The sequence below is a fragment of the Setaria italica genome, chromosome IX (genome assembly GCF_000263155.2).
Source record: "Setaria italica strain Yugu1 chromosome IX, Setaria_italica_v2.0, whole genome shotgun sequence".
Lineage (NCBI taxonomy): Eukaryota > Viridiplantae > Streptophyta > Magnoliopsida > Poales > Poaceae > Setaria > Setaria italica.
Window position 1 is genome coordinate 45756801 of NC_028458.1, and position 22253 is coordinate 45779053.

Below are 22253 nucleotides of genomic sequence, written 5' to 3' on the forward strand. Positions count from 1 at the left end.
ACGAGAGCTATACTACATTTCTTTCCTGCCACCCTCCGTTCATGAGTTGAGAGTTGACCTCGACTTGTAATGTTGAAAAATGAGAATCCTCTCGTTTCCCATTCGTCCAAGTGTCCATGCAAAATTGTCCTTCTGGGTATATTTTAAATATGTTCAGTTGTGCACCTGGCAAAGGTGTGCACGGCAATGGTTTGGTTCGTACGTTGTATTGCACTGGTCGATTACTAGATTTGGTCAGGATAGATGTGTTGCGTGTCCGCATGTGGTACTCCCTCCGAGTAGTCAGCTAGCTGAGAATGACCTCACAACCTCACATCAAAAGTTAAAAGTGCAATATTAAATTATGAGAAATTTACATTACGGAATAAATTAATCACAACAAACTCTACAAGGGCTAACTATTACATGCAGCTGGTTATTGCCCAATCTTTACATTAGGGCTGAGGCTAAAATTCTAAGAGTTCAATAATTCAGTTTGGACCCATTAAAATATCACCGCCATGTGCTTCTCATCTCTATGCAAACAAACACCCGAAATCTTGCTGATTGGATCTGACACCAGTACTGTGGAAGATAATTTTCTGATCTGTTTAGGTGAGCTTGTGAAGATGCATATGCATAGCGCAGAACACCAGAACTCTACCTCCATGGCTACTCGATTAGCTCATGTATCCGTCTCCGTCTGTAGCTAGGAGAAGGAACGAAGTGCCCTCTAGCTGAGTTCATACCGGTATGCATGTAATAAACGACTTTTCATTTTCATGATTGGACACTGCATGCAACTGCTTTTGTTGCTCGTCAGTGTACCAGCTTGGAGTATGATTTGTAAACGAGTTACAGTCGCCGGTGGACTGGGCAAGTGCTGTCCGTATCGAACAATGCAAAAAACAAGCGAGCCTCCCAGTAGGACTCGGAACTGCTCCCCAAGGATCTCCATGTTTCCCCGTGTATAAATTGCGACGCACGTCGTCGTCCTGCCACCACGACTCATCACCAATCGACGCAACCCTTTGTTCGTCCGCGCGCACCCGCGCCCCCCGCGCAACTCGCCTTCGATCGCCCAACATGAAGCTTCTTTTCGCCGCGGTCTGCGCCCTCGTGCTCTTGCTGAACGGTATGTTCGCGTTCTACTTGCTCTCGAATTGATTTCACAACTGTTTTAGTTGTTCTCGGAGCTTTATTTAACGTCGATCTGCATGTTACGCTGTTTCTTGTTAATTAGCAGCTGGTCCTGTGGAGTCCCGGCGCCATCGCGACCGCGACTCGGGCCGGCGGTATAAGCTGTTCGTGTTCGGCGACGAGTTCGCCGACACCGGCAACTTCCCGCTAGCGGACTTGACCAAGACGACGCGCGCATGGTACTACCCGTACGGCAGCAACGACAAGGAGCACGGCACCGCTCCAAGCGGCCGCTTCTCCAACGGCATGGTCCTCTCTGATTTCTTCGGTACGTAATAAGCTCGGATATGATCATCAGTTATATAAATCTTGGTCCTGTCTGATCAGTATACATGGGGGCTTTAATTAATTTGTGCAGCGAGGATTCTTGGGAGGAAGGAGTCCCCTCCGGCGGAAAGTAAGAGGCAGCAGGACGGCGTCGACCCGTCCGGCATGAACTTCGCCGTCGGCGGCGCCGGCGTGGTGGAGGGGACGAGCGACGCGCCCAACCTCGGCAGGCAGGTGGACAAGTTCAAGAGGCTGGTCAGGCACGGCACCATCGACGAGGACCTCACCGACTCCGTCGCGCTCATCGCCTTCTCCGGCAGGCGCGACTACGAGCGCTTCAACGACATGTCCAGCACCGAGGTGAGGGCCAAGGCCCAAGAGGTGACGGACAAGATCGCCGACGCCGTGGACCAGCTGATGGAGCTGGGTGTCGAGAAGGTGGTGGTGACCTCGCTGCCCCCGCTCGGGTGCACGCCATGGCTGTCGAGGTCCGAGGACGGCGTCTACGATGGCAAGTGCGACAGCCAGAAGGTCGCGAGCATCCACAACTCCTACCTCGAGGAGAAGGTGTTCCAGAACGAGGCCGTCTTCAACCTCGACCTCAAAGCCGCATTCAGCCACTACGCGGGCCCGTCGCCGCGATGGAAGCAGTTCAAGTACAGGCTGGAGTCGTGCTGCGAGAGCTTCGACCAGAGTGGGTTCTGCGGGCAGGTGCAGGACGGCGAGCCCCAGTACAGCCTGGGCTCCAAGCCGGACAAGTTCTTCTACTGGGACGACATCAACCCGACCCATGCCGGATGGAAGGCCGTCGTCAAGGAGTTCGAGGAGTCCATCAAGAACTACCTCAATATCTAGATAGCTCTAGACTCTAGTTTGTTACATGCCAGTGAGTAGCTTCAATCGAGTCTATTCTAGGTTTAGGTTTTTAGGTCATGCGAGTGAGTCTTTTTTTATAAAACGTTCAAGTATTTCATTAAGAGAATATTAGTAGCAGCAGTTTTTTTATTGTTCTGTATCCAACCGCTAGAGTACCAACAGCTTGCTGAATTTTGTTTTTTGTGGCGTGGTATTTCTGGATGTTTTTGCCGGTTTCTCTACAAGTGACTAGTGCTAATATTATTGTTTGAAATAATGGCCACAAGCTCGTGCTTTTCTTCTGTTGTGCGTAGCGCTTATTTAGTCGCATCATTGCTTGGTTTGTTTTTCAAGAGCTTTTCTCTAAAACTGCTGTATGCAGGAACTGTATTGGTTGTGGGCAAAATTCTTGCAAAGATCAGAATAAAAATTTCTTTTTCTAAAAAAAGTAATTGGATGGGAAGGTACTTTCTGCAGTTCCAATTTGGTCATTGAGGTTTCTTCTAGTCAATTTTACATTCATTGCGAGAACTACTTTATTTTATAATTCTTTTTTATTTAGGATACTACTCTACCCGTTTTAAAATGTAAGTCGTATAGGTTTTGTTCGAAATCAAATTTCTTTAACTTTTGTCCGAGTTCATAAAAAAGGTATTAAGATCTATAACGTCAAATTATAGTTTCATTATAACCGCTAAGAAATATGTTGATAGAGATATTATTATATTTTTTATATAACTTTGGTTTAGAACAAAGCTAATAAAGTGAACTATAATTTAGAACTGAGGAAGTACCAGGTGCAAGCTTATTACTATCATCAGAGTTGACCTCACAACGCATAGGTGATGTGCCCGTCCCGGCGAGAGTACGTCCTTTCACTAAAAATGAGCTCGCATTTAAAAATTATACTACTGCGACTAGGTGATGTGCCCGTCCAAACGAAGCGTTCGTGACTATACTACTGTGTTCCAAAAAAAAGTAATATTATACATAAAATGATACAAGTAATGCAATCACCTCCATACTTTCAGAAAATATCACTATCGAGCATCAATCATACGCTAGAAACAAGAAACATTTCGCTACAACAACTACCGGACACCATTTGCAGTACAATGGTTCCTGCTAGGTAATTGCGACGGGCACGGCCTTGAGAGGGACGGCCAGGACATTGCCAGTCTTAAACCTTTCGCTGACGTCCAGCTGCTCGGCCGCCATGCCCTCCGGCAACCTCCACTCGAACGCGTGCAGCAGCGACGCCAGCAGGTGCGGCACGACGCGCTCCGCCATGGGCATGCCGGGGCACTGCCTCCGTCCATACCCGAACGGGAAGAACTCGAATTCCTTCCCCCTGTAGTCCACGTCCGCCGCCTTGCCCAAGAAGCGCTCCGGCATGAACCTGTCCGGCTCGTCCCACACCGCCGTGTCCCGCATGATCGCCCACACGTTGACGAAGACCGTGCAGCCCTTGGGCACGGCGTAGCCGCAGACCTCGACGCCGTCCTCCACGGCCTTGTGGGGCACCAGCAGCGGCGCCACCGGGTGCAGCCGCATGGATTCCTTGAACACGGCCTGGAGGTACGGCAGGCCCGCCACGTCCGGCTCCTCGATGGTCTCCTTGCCGCCCAGAGCTCCGGCGATCTCCGCGCGCAACCTGGCCATGGCGCTCGGGTTGCGGAGCAGCTCGGCCATCGCCCACTCCACCGTGATCGTGATCGTGTCGCCGCCGGTGATGAAGACCTCGAACACGATGGCCTTCACGGTGTCGCGGTCGATCTTGCCCGTGGACATGTGATCCAGGAGCACCTGGAGGAAGTCGTTGCCGTGCCTGCCGTCGGCGTTCTCGGCCAGCCTGCGCTCGATTATGCCGTCCACGATGCGGTAGATCTCCCCCAGGTGCCAGGCCGCCTCGCGGCGCCGCCCCTGCAGGTCGAGCCGCCGCAGGAAGGGGAGGAGGTCGGAGACGTTGGGCTTCGTCATCAGGTCGGCTATGTTCTCCACGTGCTCCCGTATCCCGTGCGCCGACTCGCCGGTGGCTTCCACGTCCACCACGTCGACGGAGAAGAAGGTGCTCGACACGAGGTTGATCATGCCGCCGTACAGCGCCCTGCCGACGTCCACCTCCCGCCCGGCGCGCGCTCGGAGGTGTGCGACCAGGTCCCGCACCTTGCGCTCCCGGACGCCGCGCGCCGCCGCGAGGCTCCGCGGCGAGAAGACGTGCGCCGCCAGGATGCCGCGCTGCAGCTTCCACAGCGGGTCCGAGCTGGCCATGTTGAGCAGGGAGCGGTCGGCCCACCCGAGCGCGTGGACGGCGTCGACGGTGTAGCGCCCCGTGAGGTGCGCGCCAGCCGCGCGAGCGCGTGGTGGAGGTTGCCGTGCAGGTCCAGCGCGTTGCCGATGATCGGGAGCGGCCGGGGGCCCGGCGGCAGCCGGCCGGAGCCTCGACGGCGGCTGAGGATGGCCAGGTAGTAGAGGAGCGAGACGGCGGCGAGCGTTGCCCAGAGCAACCAGACCTCGTGCTCCATCTTTTCTGGGGCCTGGTTTTCTTGCTCAGGCCAAGCCCATACGCGTTCATATATAGCGCTTTGCAGTAGAATTTTAGTAGTTTTTATTTTACCATTTTTGTCTCCATCAGCCGAAGTTGTAGGAGCTTAGTTATGTTATCCCTTTCGGACCTGCTAGTTGTCCGGATGTCCAGATCGTCCGATCCGGACTGCTCGCGTCGGACGCATGCGCAGCCCTTGATTGGGTGAAGCGTAACCGTTGGATGAACCTTGAAAAAATCCACATTTGCCTCCGTTTCACGCGCCCCCATGGGGTACGCGCCGCCGACCCCATGTGGGGCCGCTCGCCCCCCTTCCCCCTCGTCTCCTTCCCACGCACATGCGCGTCGGACCGTGTGGGTCCGCTGGACGGTGTCCTAGCAGCTGCAACACGTGGGTCCCATTGCGATATGTGCAACACCAGATCTACTTTTTGCAATATCCAAATGAAATAGGTCCGAAGCAGTTGAAACACAAACATATGTCTAGAACACTTACAAAAACTTGCAAACGCCGGAAAACACTTGAAAAGCCATTGCAAAATATATGCGACATCCTGATGAAACACTTGTAACATATGTGTGAAACATATGCAATACAGATAAAACACTTATAATATACATATGAAAAACAGATGAAACATTTGGAACTGACGTTTGCAACATACGTGTATAGCCACTGCAACATATGCAACATCTGGATCTACTTTTGCAACATCCATATGAAACACTTGCAACGTACATCTGAAACACATGGAACATATGCAACATCTGGATATACTTTTGCAACATCATATGAAACACTTGCCACATACATCTAAAACACATGGAACATATGCAACATCTGGATCTACTTTTGCAACATCCATATAAAACACTTGCGACATACATCTGAAACATCTAAAACACATGGAACATACGCTTGCAACATGCAGCAAAACCTGACGGGAGGAGCACTACACAACGGAATCCGGTGTTAGGAAATGATGGGGAGGAGGATTACAGCGGGTGGATGACGCCCTTATCCGCGGAGCAGCTCCTCCGGTGGCTGGTGCGGCTCGCCCCTAGCCTAGGGGAAGCGGTGGCCACGCCCGACCGTGCCCCAGCACTCAAGTGGTGGCCTGGGGGGCTGCGGAGGTGGAGGCGGGGCAAGAGAAAGGGCGGCGGCCTGGGAGGCTGCAGAGGCGGAGACCAAGGTGGGGCAGGAGAAGGGGCAGCGGCCTAGGTAGGCGCGACCGCTGGTGACGACAGGGAGGCCGCCGTGGTCAGGGTGGGCAGCGACAAAGCGTGGCAGACGAGGAAGGGGTCGGCAGCGTCGGGGTCGTCCCCTGATGCGGTAGCTCCTCCGGCGGCCGGCACAGCTCACCCCTAGCCCTGGTGGAGCGGCGGCCCACACCTGGCCTTCCCCGCGGAGCAGCTCCCCGATGGCCAAGCCCACTCCCTGGTGGAGCAGAGGTCCAGAGAGAGATAGATTTGTTGGGTGAAAGGAGCGGTGGGTGAAGGGATAAGGGTGGGTGAAAGGATAAGGCAGGGGAGACTTCCGTGGGACCGCGTCTAGAAGTGTCTGGTGGAAGAGAACGCTCGGACCAGATTGAGCCACGTAGCCGCCCGACGGGGGTCTCGCGTTCGGACGCATGGCTTATAGCATTTCCGTATCCCTTTTCCAAAGAACGAGAGCAACTCCAAGAGTACCCTAAAAAATTCTTCCCCAAAATTATGCATTGGGGGCTCTCCAAAAAAATTTCCCCAAAAAATATATCAATCCACAGCAGATTGCAAATAAATAGCCCCCAATATTTCAAAACAGGCCACGTCATCATACTGGGCCCATTAGGATCTGTTGCTTTTTTTCCCCACCACCGTGACCAAGAGCCTCCTCGCGTCGCGATCTCCAGTGGTGCCGCCGTGACCAGAATCCCCCTTGCGTAGCGATCTCCAGTGGTGCCGCGATTTTCCTCCGTCCGTCAAAATCAGTCGCCAGCTCTCTAATAAAAGCATGAGGGCTTTGATATCTGCATTGTGCTTCACTAAAAAAGCATGGACGTAGTCCGCGGTCGACGGCCGGCCGCCGCACATTGATCGGTCGGCTGGCAGCCCGAGCCGCCTTCTCATCTGCGCGCACTAGAATCTGCCGTACAGTAGGCCGAGCACGGATAGCAGCGCACCGGTGGCGCCGACGACGGACCCTAGCGCGGCATCGTGGATGTTGAGCGCGGCGACGGCGAAGATAAGCACTGGTGCGGCGCAGAGCATCGCGAACGTGAAGGCGTGAACGTACATGTTCCCCAATCCCAGGCGCTCCATGTTCCACTAAACACGCAGAACGTGCACGTCAGGGATAGTGCCGCCACCGTCGGGTCGTCGGCGAGGTCCAGCAACCCGCCAGCCCACTCCGCCTTGGCGACCGCCGCTCTGCCATTGTTGTACTGCGAGGAGGCGTTCACGACCGTAGACTCGTCCAGTACTGCCGTGGCGTCCTCGTTGTCGGTGGATGCCGGGAGCACGACCTTTCTGCCGAGCGGGCCGTAGACCATGTACAGGGCGACGGCGGCGGGGAAGCCGAGGCTGAGCGCCAGACACAAGTTCACGGCCCAGTCCGAGCACGCGGGAATCGGGATTGGGGAAGGAACGCCAACACTAAAATATACGCGGTGGTAGGCTGTTTTTTAGCGTTGCGAAGAAATTGGGGAAGGTTTGGTGGACTGTTGGAGTTCGTTTTTTCTCTTTTTTTTCTAAAAAAGGTATTGGGTAAGAGCAACTCCAAGAGCCTCTGTAAAACACCCCAAAAACCAAATTTAGGGAGAAAACGAAAAAATCCACACTCCAACAGCTCCCGCAAAGTTTCCCAAAAACTACAGGAACCCGAATCCCACCTCCTTTCTCCCGCATATTTGCGGGAGCCGACGCTTCCCCCAATCGCCCCTCGCGCGCTCATTTCCCAACTCAGGTCCTTGTGCTTCGACTTCGGGGAGGCGCGGCGCAGTGAGCCGAAGACGCCATTGGTGGAGGGTGTCGCGCTCGAGCCGGATCTCGACGGCGACGCGGTCCTAGGGCCCCGGGCCAGCGGGCGGCGGCACGAGTTGAGTTGTTGGATGGCGCAGACGGTGGCCGGAGGTAGGAGATCGACGGCGGGGTCGAGCTCGGACGGCCGGCGGCAATGGAGGCCGCGAGATCTGTGATTCCCGTCGGGGTGGAGCTCGGCTGCGCCTAGGGTTTGGTCTTGGATGGAGATGGGGAGGTTGTGGTACCGGTGGTGAGAGGAATCAGCCGGAGGTGGGGTGTAACTGGCGAATTTGGCCGGCGAGTGGGAGCTACGCCGTCTGCTCTGATTTTCCTGGGAAGAAGAAGTAAGAAAATGGGAGGGAGACGGATAGGGCCGGCTGGTCCAGGGAAGAGAGCAAGGGAGAGGTGATGGCGGCTGTGCTAGCGAGGACGGCGCAAGCAGTGGTGGGAGGATGGCTGAGGACGATGTGGCAGTGGGGAGCTCGGGACGCGGTAGTGGGGAGCTCAGGACGAAGGCATTAAGTTCTCTCGCAACCCGAGGCGGTGGCTCAAGATGCTGCTGACAGTAGCAATTCAGTGTAGTTAACCTTGTTTGGGTGATTAAGATCTTGTGATGTGATGCTCCATCAAGCATTCAAGCTCTCGTGTGAGGGAAGCCGTGACATCAGGCTTTGCCGGTGGTGTCTGCATGGCATCCTCGCACACGAGCTGAAGCTATTAGCGTTCTTCAAATTTGTTGAGGAACAACTAATGGACCCAATTATGATGATGTGGCTTGTTTTAAAATATTGGGGGTAAGGTATTAGCGTTCTGCTGTGGGTTGATATGTTTTTAGGGGAAAATTTTTTTGGGATAGCCCCCAATACATGATTTTGGGAAGAATTTTTTGGGGAGCTTTTGAAGTTGCTCTAAGATTAGCAACCTCTTGGAGTTGCTGTCTACTGTACTGTTTGCGTTTGAGGTGTACATGTAATCATCCGGGCTTCTTGCGTTTGAGGTGTACATGTAATCATCCGGGCTTCTTTCGGTGTTATTCCGTAGAATCTTGTGTGTTCATATAATCCAAATAGAGCCGTAGGTGCTTATATTATTCTTCGAGATGTAGAAGGGCGGCGTTTCTCAGATAATGACGCTTCTGGTGTTGGAAACTTGTACTGTTATCATAGTCCTGCTGAGTCGTGGTCACACGTAACCACAAAATTTAACAAATCTGAAAACGGCCTTATTAGTTGTCCAAATCCGACAGGAAGGCACGTAATTTGTACAACTCCATGATTGCCGCAAGATGACTTATATTATTCACGCTTAAGACCGCACGCACATTTTAGCAATGCCATTTATCATAGTATGAGAAAGAGAAACCAAGAGGACTTAGGGCCTTCGTTTTTAACTGGGCAATCTCCGGGATGACGTCGACCCTTCTTCTATTTGTGCCATCATCATTTGCTCACAAAGAGCAAAAGGGGTGTGCAACAAACATTTCACACGCCTGGTCCCCTCAAAACCCAAGTGAATTTTAGCTGACCTGGCAGGCAGAATAACACATCAATGAAGGGATCTTTTTTTGAGCACAAACGAACAAGTTGAGGACTAGAGATGTCTACATCTCTGTTCCTTTTAGCCCATCAAACCTACAAAGTTGATGGCCACAAATACTGGACAGGACAACTTGCAATGCACAGCTCCCACAATATACTTCCAAGCCGCGTACCTGCAGTGCAGTGCGGCCGCTCACTTAAGCAATTACTACCTCCGTTATGACGTTTAGTTTAGGACAAGCTAGTTAGTTCAAAAATGAACTAATTTGCTTGTCCCAAACACTATATATTTAAGAACGGAGGGAGTATGAGTAAAAACAAAGTTCATTTAATGGAATACAAAGTTCAGCTTGGTTTGTAAAGTTCCAGATCAGTAAGTATGTCCGTGGTAAAGAAAACGATCACAGAGGTCACCAACATCTCACTGCTAACAAAAGAAAACTGGAACACCTACCGTATCTATGCGCTTTCTGGCCTGCTATAGCATAGCACAAATAGTGAAAAAAAAAACAGCATAATGCTTCCATGTTCTCATATATCTGGCCGGGTATTCAGTGTCCTTCTTTATAGTCTTCAGTTCAATCTGCCAAGTCCTTTCGCTCAATCCGTGGCTGTAGTGATAAGGCAGGGGTACAAAGAAATGGGCAGCTTGTCCAGCCAATGGCTTACCAGCTTTCCGTCTTACCTGATCACCATCGAGAAAAAAGAATTTTTCTAAATCACTTCGGGTGAGCGGGGCCTTCAAGCATTCATGTGTTCATGCTAACAGAAGAGCGGATCCAATACACATAAGGCATGTCACTCAATTGTCCGCCTTTCCCTCAACATGTACCTCCTTCACTGCCAGGGGTTCATACCAGGCAGGCTCAAAGCCAGCGGCTTTCCTCGCTTCTGTATTGAAAGGGGGCTTCAGTGGTCCCCTAAAATATTCTCTAACAATCCTATGGAAAGTCCGAATAACTGCTGCTTCATCTTTGTCTACATTGTTGCCTAGTTTGCAATTTGCCAAGCCATCTTCAACCTGTTGGGTCATATTAATATTACTGTTGAAGTCTTGTGAAATCTTGGACGTCTCATCTTCTACCTGTTGGACTGATGTTAGTTCATTTCTCCCCTCCAGAACTGTCTTATCATCAGCAGTACCATCTCCTGGCATCCCAGGGCAGTGGGGTTCAGAATGAGGAACTGAATATGAGATCAGATCATCACTGCAGGGCCTAAGGCACAGGTATCTGAACCATCTAACACCAGCAGCACAATGTGTAACTTCTTCAGGATAAATAATATCTTCTAGCAGTTTTGCTGTTTGTTCATCCCCGCCTGCTCGGAATCTTGATATGGTTGTTGGAAGGACATCTAATCCCCTAGCCTGCATTCCAAATTAAATTTGTTAGCTGTTTGTATGTGTTTTTTAAAGAATAGTTGTTTATATTTAAATGTGACTAATAAGAGTTCATCATGCACAGTGAACTCTATATACTACTACACAGTTCATATGAATGCCATCCTTCACAAAACTGAGAAAATTGCTGCCTTGTAATCTGCAGACAACTTACAGTGAGAATACAGAAAGCAGCAGCACTAAATCAAAGCATGTGAATGGCAGCAGCAGGACTCCGGAATGGTGTCCTATGCATGTTTACTGTAGAAATTGAATTGCAAGGATTACTTGGTCCCCCGGAGTAAACAAGAAGCATACTGACATTTCAAATATCTTGATTCTGAAGTTCAACTGATTTAATATCAGAACCCATGTTCAGTTACATATCAAATTGTACCCTTAGGGTGGAGCTAGCACTGGTTCTGGGGGGCTGTAGCACCCGTTCAGATAAGAAAATCCCAGTAAACCCATAAGTCATAGACCAAAACCATGGCTCAGCCAAGGGTCAGTGCCCTGCCTAACGCAGTTCGTCAGCACAGAACCCTGCCAAGCACAGCACTTAGCAACCCCCTTGTGCTCCGATCCGGGCTCCACCACTGTGTACCCACTTGTATAATTCATTTTCTCTTAATGTTCTTCTGTACAAATTAACAATATGCATTTCTACTATACAAATCAAATCATGTAGATATTAACTAAATGGAGGAAGAAGCTGTGTGTCCGTTCCAAACCTTTGAGCATTAAATGTTTAACATTTAGACTATCAACGCAATGCTGAGTTGACTACTAATGATTGAGAAAACGGTTACAGGCTCAGACTTTGGCAGGGGAGCTCATTTTCTTACATCATGCTCATAGCAACAAGATAGTCTACTGAGACCCCTGGCAAGGATGCTGATTGGGGAACATTTTATGCACAAGAATGAAGTTCTCCTCTGGGTTTTTCTGCCAATTTTCAACCTTCCATGTTTCAAGAAGAATATCGGCCTTCTAAATCTCAATTTTTGTTGGTTTAACGCAACCATTTTGAGAAAAGCATAGCATATTTTAGCCTTTCCATATTCAAGGTTACAGCAGACAACATCAAGCAACATTACTCATGGTATTGACTCAATTGTATCAAACCTAGTATGCATGTCTTCATTACTTCATACTGATAACATGTTGAATGTACGAGTACAGCAGAGGCATTGCTCCTCACCTCGTGGACGCAGTGCTCGACGGCGAGGCGCGCGAGTAGGCAGTGCGCGGTTCTCATCGCAGAGTCCCAGAGCCCGTCGTGCGCCGGGAGCGCGCCGTAGCGCCAGCCCAGCTCCCTCAGCCGCGCGGAGAGCACCGTGTAGTGCCTCCCCTCGTCCTGCGCGAGACGCGCGAAGTCGTCGAAGAATTCCCGCGGCATCCGCATCCGCGCGCCGAAGCGGGCGATGATGTCCCAGGAGAGGTCGACGGCCCAGCTCTCGGTGTGCGCCAGCGAGTGGAGCATCGCCAGCCGGCTCTGCGCGCTGCCGCCCTTGCCCAGCTTGGGCATCCGCGACGGCGGGAGCAGCCGCACCTCGGCGCTCCGGGCGGGGCGGTCGGGCGGCGGGGGCGCCGGTCGGGACGGGTCGTAGGGGAGCGGGATCTCGCCGCACAGCCACAGCGACGCGGCGAGGTCCCCCAGGCGGGCCTTCTCGTCCGGGTCGGCCGTGGAGAGGATCTGCAGCGCCCAGTCCACCAGCGTCTTGGGAGGCTGCTGGTCTTCCGGGACGCCGCTGCTATGTCCGCCGGCGTCGGCTGTAGCCTCCATCTGCAGTAGCACACGCCGCGGAACGAGTATCGGAGTTTACCGGCGCCGCCGCCGCTGGCGGCCCGCAGTACCAGCTGCCTAGGTTGTTCTTTGTTCAGACACAGGAATGTGAATGTCTCATCCTTTCCGGGCCGTCTCTCTTCCTTTCTGGGCCGGCAAATGTAGGATTGCTTAGCCATCCTGCCAAGCGGCTACGTCATCGGGACTAGACATGTTGTCATTTTAAATACCACTTCCTCCTTCATTTTTAATTGTAAATTATTTTAGTTTGTTTTAAGGCAAACTTTTCCATATTTAACCAAATTCATAAAAATACTATAATTTACAATATTAAATAAATGCAATATAAAAATATAATCCATAATCTACCTATTGAAAGTAGTTTGAATATTTGATGTTGTACATGTTTGTGCATTTCTGTATAAATTTGATGATAATTTAAAATTTTTGACTTTGGTCAAAACTATAACAACTAAAGGAATACCATCGTAACTTAACTTTATCATCTACTTTTCAATCTATTTTCCATTATATTGATGATAGTTAACAAAACAAAATAGGACCCACATTGTTTATGTTGTTAGGTACTTTTATATCATATATGATATAAGCTGCTACATAGTCTCCACATAAATTGATAAAAAGCAAAATAGGTGTTTTAGTCCCTCAACTTTACTCTAAGGATCAAGTTCGTCCCTCAACTTTCAGATTAGCTAATCTAATCTCTCATCTTTTGTTGTAGTCAAACTCGTCCTTATACTAACGTGGCACTCCATAATAACATAAGACTAATGAGAAATGTCCGTTTTGGCCTACACTCCTTCCCCTTCTCAATTTCCGTTTGACTCCACCATATGACCAAACAGACCTACTTAGCTGTCCGACCAAATCCAATAACTAGCTCTTTGCTTCTCCTTGCTCAAGCCGAGTTGGAACAACTACCACCGCCTTTATCTGCTTCTAGCACCGCCGAGAAGCGAGCTACCAGCTGCCTGCTCCTTTCTCACCAATCTGAGCTTCACACCAATCAGCTCCCATTTTCCCTTCTCCGTGAAACCAAGTATGGAACAAATAGAAAGCATAAGCATCTAGCAGCTGCCTGCTGCTATGCTCCAATTTCTCTCAGCAAGCAAGCCACCAGCAACAGCATGTCGACCCCACCTTAACTCTTGCCATGATGACCCGGTTCGCCGGCCTAGCTCGCATTGATCTGCCACACCAGTCCCTCTCTACCTCCATTGATGCCATGGTGAGCTTCACAGCACCGCAAGGATGCTCACATGCAAACTCACAATCCCTCACAGTGCCAGCGGAAAATGAGGAAGGGAAGAAGGAACCAAGGGCAAAAAAGACTTTTCACAATAGTCTCATGTCATCATGGAGTGCCACATTATGCTAATGACGAGTTTGAAAAAAAAAAGTTAAGGGACTAGATTAGTTGATCTAAAAGTTGAGGGACGGATTTAAACCTCTGAGCAAAGTTAAGGGACCAAAGTGACTATTTTACCTTGATAAAATATACCTATATAAGCTACTTGTCTCTACATAAGTTAATACGGAATATATGTAAAATTTAGTACAATGTTCTACATACATGGTCTTCAGGTCCTTACATATGCATATGCTCACTTCAGTCTATATAGTTGATAAAAATATCTGCGCATAGTTTCTAAATGATCATATATAAAATGTTATCTACATAAACGGATATAATAATGTCTCTTCACTGGCTGCTACATGATCTCCCGCAGATATAAAATGTTAATGTGTCGCCTCTTCATAAGTTGATAATGATGTCTTCGTAAGTTGATTGATGCATCATCTTTGTGTAAAATTCTTCACGGTCACTACTCCCTATGATAAGAATGCACGAATAAATGCTATATTTTTAATCAAAAAAAGTTTCAGTTTACCCTGATTTCTATCAAAATTATAACAGTAAAAACATAATAAAGATTGCAACCATGCAAAGTTAGGTCCCGTTTATTTTCCCTCTAAATTATATAAGCTGGATTATAGCTCATGTGTAGTAGGGTAAAAGATTACGTTGGGATCGCAAATAATTTAAAATAAGCTATTTGAGGTTATTTATGATCCCATGATGATTCTAAAGTGCTTTTTTACTTATACTATCCATGACCCATAATTCAAATTGTATAATCTAAATGGACTATAATCTAAAACAAATATGATGACCTTAGTTTTGACCGATAGCCTCAAACCATAACAGGCCAGACAACATATTAGCCCCGTGCCTGGACGAATTGATGGACCAGTTGATATAGTGCACATCTTTTAGATCCAGTTAAGCACACGCACATGTACTCGCGTCGTAACGAAACTTGTACATGCACTCCCGCCCACCCTCGTCCAACCAAACAAAAACTAGCGTTCAACGGTGACCTGAGACGACAGATTGGCACTCAACCTGGATATGCAATGTTGCAGGAAAATTTCAAGGTTGGATTGCTTTTCACTCGCAAGCTTCCATCCGGCAGCTTGGATAGGCATAGGCCCACGAGGCCGGAGTGGATAACTATCTAGCGTACCAGATACACATGTTGTTCTCTGCCCAAGCCTCTGATGGATTGGTGCATGGCAGATTTTTCCACTTCGCCTTCAGCTTCGAGCATGCATAGGTTCAGAAGTGTCCCATTCCTCCCTTGCTTCCCGCGGCAGAAGAAACCGCGCGCTCACGTTCACGGAAACAAGTAGTAGCATGCGGTTTGCCGCCTCAGTCAATTGACCATTATGCCCCGCTCCCTTATCCAAACCCGTCTCATGTAGCACGGCCCCCACCGTTGGTCAGGACAGTAAAAAGGCAGCCGTGTCACATCCCCAAGCTGACACGTCATCTGGCAGGACTGGGCAACTGCCGGTATCATCCCATCAGCTCATCAGCTTTTACTATCGATAGGCGATAGCTCTGCTCTGCCTAACTGCCTTTGGCGTTCAGCAATAAGTGCTCGACACAGACTCAGAGAGCGAAGGACAGTCGTTACAGAGAGCTTAGCGCGCTAAGTCATTCGTTTGAGGTGGCCTGCACGCGCTCTCCTGGTGCCTCTCCAACGTCGCCTCCGCCGCCGAGGCCGCCGCGGCGCCGCCCCCCGCCGTGGTGCTCGTCCACGCCCGCTCGCCGCGCCCCTTCTACTACCCCGCCGTCGACGGCGCCGGTGAGATTCTTCTCCTTCTTCTCCTCCTCCTCCTCCTTGGCGTCGGTAGTTTTCTCCTTCCCTTAGCACGTATCGGATGCGATTCTGGTCGTGGATTAATCGGTGATTGACGGATGCCTCCTGCGATTGCGATGGTTCCCCTGTGCAGAGTACATCCTGACGAGGCAGGTCGTGGACAGCATGGACCAGTACACATGGCCTCCGCCGCCGACACCAAGGCCAAGAGCATCTGCACCGCCTTCCCCAACGTACGTGCCACCCATCAGACGATCGTCGACCATGGATTGAGACTATTCGTCGCGTCAAAGACGACCAGCTGATGGATATACACGTGCATCATGCAGTTGAGGGTGGAGACGTGCGTGGAGAAGGGCGACCCCCGCGACGTGATCTGCGGCGCGGCGGAGAAGGCCGGCGCCGACATGCTGGTGATGGGCAGCCACGGCTACCGCTTCCTGCAGAGAGCGCTGATGGGGAGCGTCACCAACCACCGCGTACAGAATTGCAAGTGCCCCGTTGTCGTCGTCAAGAGGCCCGGCACCAACTTGAGGCCGCGTGCACGATCGAGCACGAGTCGCCTCGATGATGATGATGGCCCGTGTATATACTTCGTCTCGTTCGGTGCTTATAAAATACTATACCGTGTGTCATGCAATGAACATCTGTGCAAGTACATACTATAAACAGTTGTTTCGAATATTTCAAAGACAAAATATATCGAGCACGTAACACCTCGCGCACCTTTGCTTTACAAGGCTTATAAAATTGTTGGAGGTTTCTTTTGAATGAAACCACCTAGGAATTTCATGTGGACACTCTAGAAAAAAAAGAGAGAAATACTAGAAATTCTCAAAAAAAGTAAAATATTTATCTATCAATCGGTAAACTCAAATTATCATAGCCGATCTATTACGTGCCATTATGAAAATAACCTAAAATAACCCCTAAATCTATATCTAAATTATCCACCTCTACCATTATATAAAATAAACTAAACTAACCCATAATCTTCATCTAAATTACCCACTTATGCTATTATAAAAAATAATTTAAATAACCCCTAAATTTAAAGCCAAGTTGCTCACCACTAATACTTAAAAAATAGTTTAAAGTAACCCCTTGAATTTGCATCTATATTACCCACATACGCCATTATTAAAAATAACATAAGGGAATAATAATTTTGAATCCAAATCACCTTCATTAAAAATATACACCAATATGATTATAAATTTTCCTTTTCTTACATTATTGGTATATGATATAATCATCATTCACCATTTATAAAAATATAGAGAAAGTGATGAAAATATAAATATCCATGTTAAAATTCTAGCCCAAATTTAGGGTCCAGCAAACAAATTCTTGCGCATACCTACGATGCAATGTAAAAATTTAAAGATCATAAATATGGATGAAAACATTATGGAGTAATTACTAGCTAAAATCTATCACAATCGGATAAAGATAATAAGTATTGTGTTTGAATATTTAACAAATGAGAGGTAGTTCAAGGTAATAGTTTTGTAGCAATGTGAACTTATTTTATTTTCGTTGGAGACTCCACATTAATTCTCAAGAGATATGCTATAAAAAAAGATAAATCCTAAAAATTCTCATAAAAATCAGAAACATCAAACACGAATCCTATAAACTCTAATAGTCATAGTAATTGGTCTATTATATTTTCTAAAAAGCTACCCACTACTATCATTATGAAATTATTCTAAAGTGAACCCCTAAACCTATATCTAAATTACCTAGCTTTGCCATTATAAAAAATAATCTAAAGTAACCCCGTAATCTTCATCCAATTTACCCATGCATATCATTATAAACCATAACTTAAAATGCCATTCTAAATTTGTATCTAAGTTACCCACGTATATCGTATTAAAAATAATTTGAAGTAAACACCTAAATCTTAAACTAACTATCATCATGTTCATCATAAAGAAATGTCCCATAGTAAACTAATATATGATTCTGAATTACCTATTTATGTCATTGTTAATATACAAATACTAAGTTAAGGTATATACGCACGATGGGTGTCACCATGTAGACCATTTATACATGTATTTGAGGAAGTGATGAAAAATAGCGATTTTTATGCTAAACACAATACATATGAAGGTGCGATACAAAATGGAAAAGGTATGCATGTGGATGGAAAAGTGTATAGAGTAATTACTAATTAAATATCAATCATAACAGGATAAAAATAAGTACACATCTATATAAGTATTATGTTGAAATTTTAAAAAAAGAGAGAGTAGTAGGTAAACAATTCTGATTATTATCTAGAAGTCTAATTTCTAAATAATTTTTAAATACAATAGCTTTTAAAAAATATTAGCCCGTGCGGGAGCACAGGTTGATGGACTAGTAGATAAAACGTAAAGTGAGGTACTTGCACAACTACGAGTACTTCGTAGATCCAGTTAACAGGAATGTGTGCCTATTCCGAGAATCCTTAACACCAGGTCCATATCTAGGGTGTATATACTACAACGGGTTTGCTTTTGGTAGTTAAAGTACTTGCTCTAAATCCACAGATGTGGGATAAGCCATGAAGCATATGTTGAGCCAGAATCAACATATGGTTGCACCGAGATCACTCAAGTAGTGTTAAAATTTATTGAAAATTTGAATTTTTAGTAAAAAAAATTGCATGGCTTGGTGGGGTGGAGGGCCTTGGCCCCTACCCCCACCGCGTGCGCGCACACAACCTAGAATAAAGGCAACTCCAGCACAACATATTACTAGAAACTAGTCCATCAACCCGTGCTCTCGCAAGGGCTAATGTTTTTAAAATCTATTGTATTTAAAAATTATTTAAAAATTAAACTCCTAGATAATAATCAAAATTGTTTACATACTACTCTCTCATTTTTTCAATACTTCAACATAATACTTATATAGATGTATACTTATCTTTGTCCAGCTATGATTGATTTTTAATTAGTAATTACCCTATATATATTTTCATCCACATTCATACTTTTTTCATTTTGTATCGCACCTCCATGCATTGTGTTTAGCATAAAAATTAATATTTTCATAACTTTTTCACGTACATGTAGAAATGGTCTATGTGGTGACATTCATTGTGTGTATATACCTTAACTTAGTATTTCTATATTAACAATAACATAAATAGGTAATTTAGAATCATATATTAGTTTACTTTTGGACATTTTTGTATGAGGCACATGAAGATAATTCGATTAAGATTTAGGTGTTTACTTTAGGTCATTTTCAATTACGATCTACGTGTGTAACTTAGATACAAATTTAGAATGACATTTTAAGTTATGCTTTATAATGATATGGATGAGTAAATTGGATGAAGATTGTGGTGTTACTTTAGATTATTTTTTCTAATGGTAATGATCGGTAATTTAAATATAGGTTTAGGGTTTATTTTAGAATTTTTTGATAAAGATAGTGGTGGGTAAATTTTTAGAAAATATAATAGACCAATAACTATGATTATTAGAGTTTATGATTGATGTTTCTGATTTTTGCGAGAATTTCTAGGATTTGTAATTTTTTCTAGCGTGTCTCGTGATAACGAATACGGAGTCTCCAATGGAATAAATGAGGTCACATTGTTATAAAACTGTTACCTTAAACTGCCTCTCATTTGTTAAATATTCAAACAGAATACTTATACAGATATATAATTATTACCTTTATTTGATTATAATAGATTTTATTAGTGATTACTCTACCACATTTTCATCCACATTTATAATCTTTAAATTTTCAATTTGCATTGCAGGTATGCGCTTGAATTTGTTTAATAGAAACTAAATTTGAGCTATAATTTTAACGTAGAAATCTATATTGTCATCACATCCTTTATATCTTTATAAATGGTGACACACATCATGCGTATATAACTTAATTATTTTATCATATACTAATAGTGTGAGAAATAGATAATTTAGAATCACATATTAGTGTATATTGTTAATTAATGTGTTTTGGATTCAAATTTAGGGTTTCCTCATGTTTATTTTTAATAATAGCATATGTGGGTAATATAGATACAAATTTTAAATATTATTTTATTTTTTTAAGTATTAGTGGTGGGCAATTTAGTTGCAAATTTAGGAGGTTATTTTAAATTATTTTTATAATGGCATAAGCAGGTAATTTTGATGAATATTAGGGGTTACTTTAGTTTATTTTAAATAATAGCAGTGGTGGGTAATTTAGATATAGATTTAGGGGGTTACTTTAGGCAATTTTCATAATGGTATAGGTGGGTAATTTTTTAGAAAATATATTAGATCCAATGGCTATGATGAGTTGAGTCTACCGATTGATGGTTAGATGTTTTGTTTTTTGTGAGAATTTCTAGAATTTCTCTTTTTTTCTAGAGTGTCCACCTAGGATCCTGGTGGCTTCACCTGAAGGCTTTAAAAAGAGTCTCCGATTAGTAATAGTAAGATTAAACTGTATTTTTAAATTCCTTTGACCAAAATTTTTAAAGTGAAGGTACCTCAGGTACCTCTCTATCGACCTAAGAAGGCCAAAAGATATTACCATCTCAACAAAATAACTTGAAATAATATTGAACTACTCCGTCCATTTCAAAATTATCGGATTTCGTAGCCCGGCAGTCCACTAGGGGGTTACCCAAATGGTAGATTTGTAGGCAGGGAGGATTGCGAGATCAAGAACTCAAAGGTAATCACGAGAACACGAAGGTTTAGATAGGTTTGGGCCTCCGGAGAGTAATACCCTACGTACTGTGTTTTACTAGATTGTATTGCTCGTATGGTATGCGGAAGGTTGGGATGCCCTCAGAAGGCGCCCTTGGCTACCTTATATAGGCTGACGAGCTAGGGTTACAAGTCGGTTTGAATCTAATCCTAGTCAGTTGTTACATGGAAAGCAATCTGAGTTAGATTACAACAAGTATCCCGTAATATCTGAGCTGATTTGAATTGCCCAACCTCCTTACTTGTGCTCCAAGTATCTTCATGTCCTTGGCCCGCATATTATGGTCGGGCAGGCTCACTTGCTAGGGCTGGCCAGTATCCTGGTTGGTGAGGACCCATGGGGTACCCATATCCCTCAAGCCCCCGAGCGATGTGTAGGCGAATAGGAACCTGAGGACATCGCAGCGAAGCTTGGAATGTGGTCAGCTGAAGCTGCGATGGTATCACAGTGACGGAGAGGCTGCACGGTGCTCAAAAAAGAAGAAAATTCGAGCGAACGCAGAGCAATACGTGCAGGGCGAAGTCGAGCGCCGAGCTGATGGATGTCGGGCATCCAATAGGTCGAAGGGAAGGACATGGAGGGCGTCGCAAGACGCACTCCATATGGAGTAGCCCTCGAGCATTGAAGCGATTAATATAATTGGTCTAATGGTCAAAAAGGAAGAACAAATTGATCCCAAAAGCACGTCCTAGTGCCCAAGCACAAGGATAGGCGAAGCTACGGAAGCACGCCGACTCAAAATAGGCGCCCAGCCCCCGAGTATGAGGATTGGAGGAGCCATGGAGGCACGCCGACCTGACATAGGCATCCAGTCCCTAAGTACGAGAACTGGCGGAGCCGCGGAGGCACGCCGACTTGAACTAGGCGTCCAACCCCCGAGCGCGAGGGCTGGCGGAGCCGCGGAGCCACGCCGACCTGAAGTAGGCGTCTAGCCCCCGAGCGCAAGGACTGAGGGAGCCACGGAGGCATGCCGACCTGAAGTAGGTGCCCAGCCCTCGAGCGTGATCATGAGGACTGGCAGAGGCACAGAGGCACGCCGAGTTGTCTGTGGCACCCGAGCCTAGGAGCTGGCCGACCCGCGGAAGCACGCCGAGTCGCCTCTCGCACCCGATCCCTGAGCGTGGGAGGTTGGCTGTGTCACGGAAGCATGCCGAGTCGCCTCCCGCACCCAGCCTCCAAGCCTATTAGGTCGGCTATGCGGCTGGAGGCACGCTGAGTAGTTTCTGAGCTGTAAAAATACAATGCAAACATTATGTAGCATAATGTAGAATATTTAATGATTGAATATCTCGGAAGTTTGATTCGTTGTAGAAGTAAACTCTTGCGCATCTTGCTCTTGTAGGTCAGGTAATTTCCCCGAGTAGTTAGCCCGTTACGTTTAAGCACCTGATCTTGCCAGGGTGTTGTCGAGCGGACTCGAGCGTGCTTAGCAGGAAGCGACATATGAGGGTTAAGGCATGTGCTACCCGAGTACTTTAGCAACCGTTAAGAGGGATGGACAAGCCAAAAGCAGTCGAAACTGTGCGGAAAAGTACCAGCATGAGCTGGGCACCCGTGGGGTGTAGCCCCCGACCACCTGTGTAGTGGACAGACCAAGCTGTAAAAGCAGTCGGGGTGCGATCAAGGTCGTCGGCGAAAGTCACAGAGAAACAGAGGAGCCGAGGCGGTCGGCGAAAGTCACGGAGACATGGAGAAATTGAAGCATGAGGGTGTATTGAGATGTAAGGAAGCCGTAAAATATTAAATTAAAAATAAGACTGAGCTTGATTCGTGTTCGAGTTGGAGAGTTAGC

At 46.9% G+C, this 22253-nt stretch overlaps 2 protein-coding genes and 2 pseudogenes across 2 annotated transcripts; 2 read left to right on the top strand and 2 right to left on the bottom strand.

The window, feature by feature from the left end:
- The first annotated feature begins 1065 nt into the window (after positions 1-1065).
- LOC101774079 (GDSL esterase/lipase At5g03600) lies at positions 1066-2301 on the top strand. The gene is made up of 3 exons (XM_004986917.1): positions 1066-1114; positions 1226-1447; positions 1538-2301. The coding sequence occupies exons 1-3, from the start codon at positions 1066-1068 to the stop codon at positions 2299-2301; spliced, it is 1035 nt and encodes a 344-aa protein (XP_004986974.1).
- A 999-nt stretch (positions 2302-3300) lies between these two features.
- On the bottom strand, positions 3301-4829 carry LOC101774485 (annotated as a pseudogene).
- A 4863-nt stretch (positions 4830-9692) lies between these two features.
- Positions 9693-12675, bottom strand: LOC101763920 (uncharacterized protein HI_0077). The gene is made up of 2 exons (XM_004984243.4): positions 11967-12675; positions 9693-10753 (listed from the first exon to the last, which is right to left on the bottom strand). Exons 1-2 carry the CDS (start codon positions 12549-12551, stop codon positions 10187-10189), a joined length of 1152 nt encoding a protein of 383 aa, XP_004984300.1. The 5' UTR covers positions 12552-12675; the 3' UTR covers positions 9693-10186.
- A 2910-nt stretch (positions 12676-15585) lies between these two features.
- On the top strand, positions 15586-16515 carry LOC101774882 (annotated as a pseudogene).
- The last annotated feature ends 5738 nt before the right edge of the window (positions 16516-22253 follow it).

Coding starts and splice junctions, on each gene's coding strand:
- LOC101774079 (XM_004986917.1), top strand. CDS start 1,066: ATGAAGCTTCTTTTCGCCGCGGTCTGCGCCCTCGTGCTCTTGCTGAAC. Junction 1,115..1,225: donor CCTCGTGCTCTTGCTGAACG/GTATGTTCGCGT, acceptor GTTAATTAGCAG/CTGGTCCTGTGGAGTCCCGG. Junction 1,448..1,537: donor GGTCCTCTCTGATTTCTTCG/GTACGTAATAAG, acceptor TAATTTGTGCAG/CGAGGATTCTTGGGAGGAAG.
- LOC101763920 (XM_004984243.4), bottom strand. CDS start 12,551: ATGGAGGCTACAGCCGACGCCGGCGGACATAGCAGCGGCGTCCCGGAA. Junction 10,754..11,966: donor TCGAGCACTGCGTCCACGAG/GTGAGGAGCAAT, acceptor TTTGGAATGCAG/GCTAGGGGATTAGATGTCCT.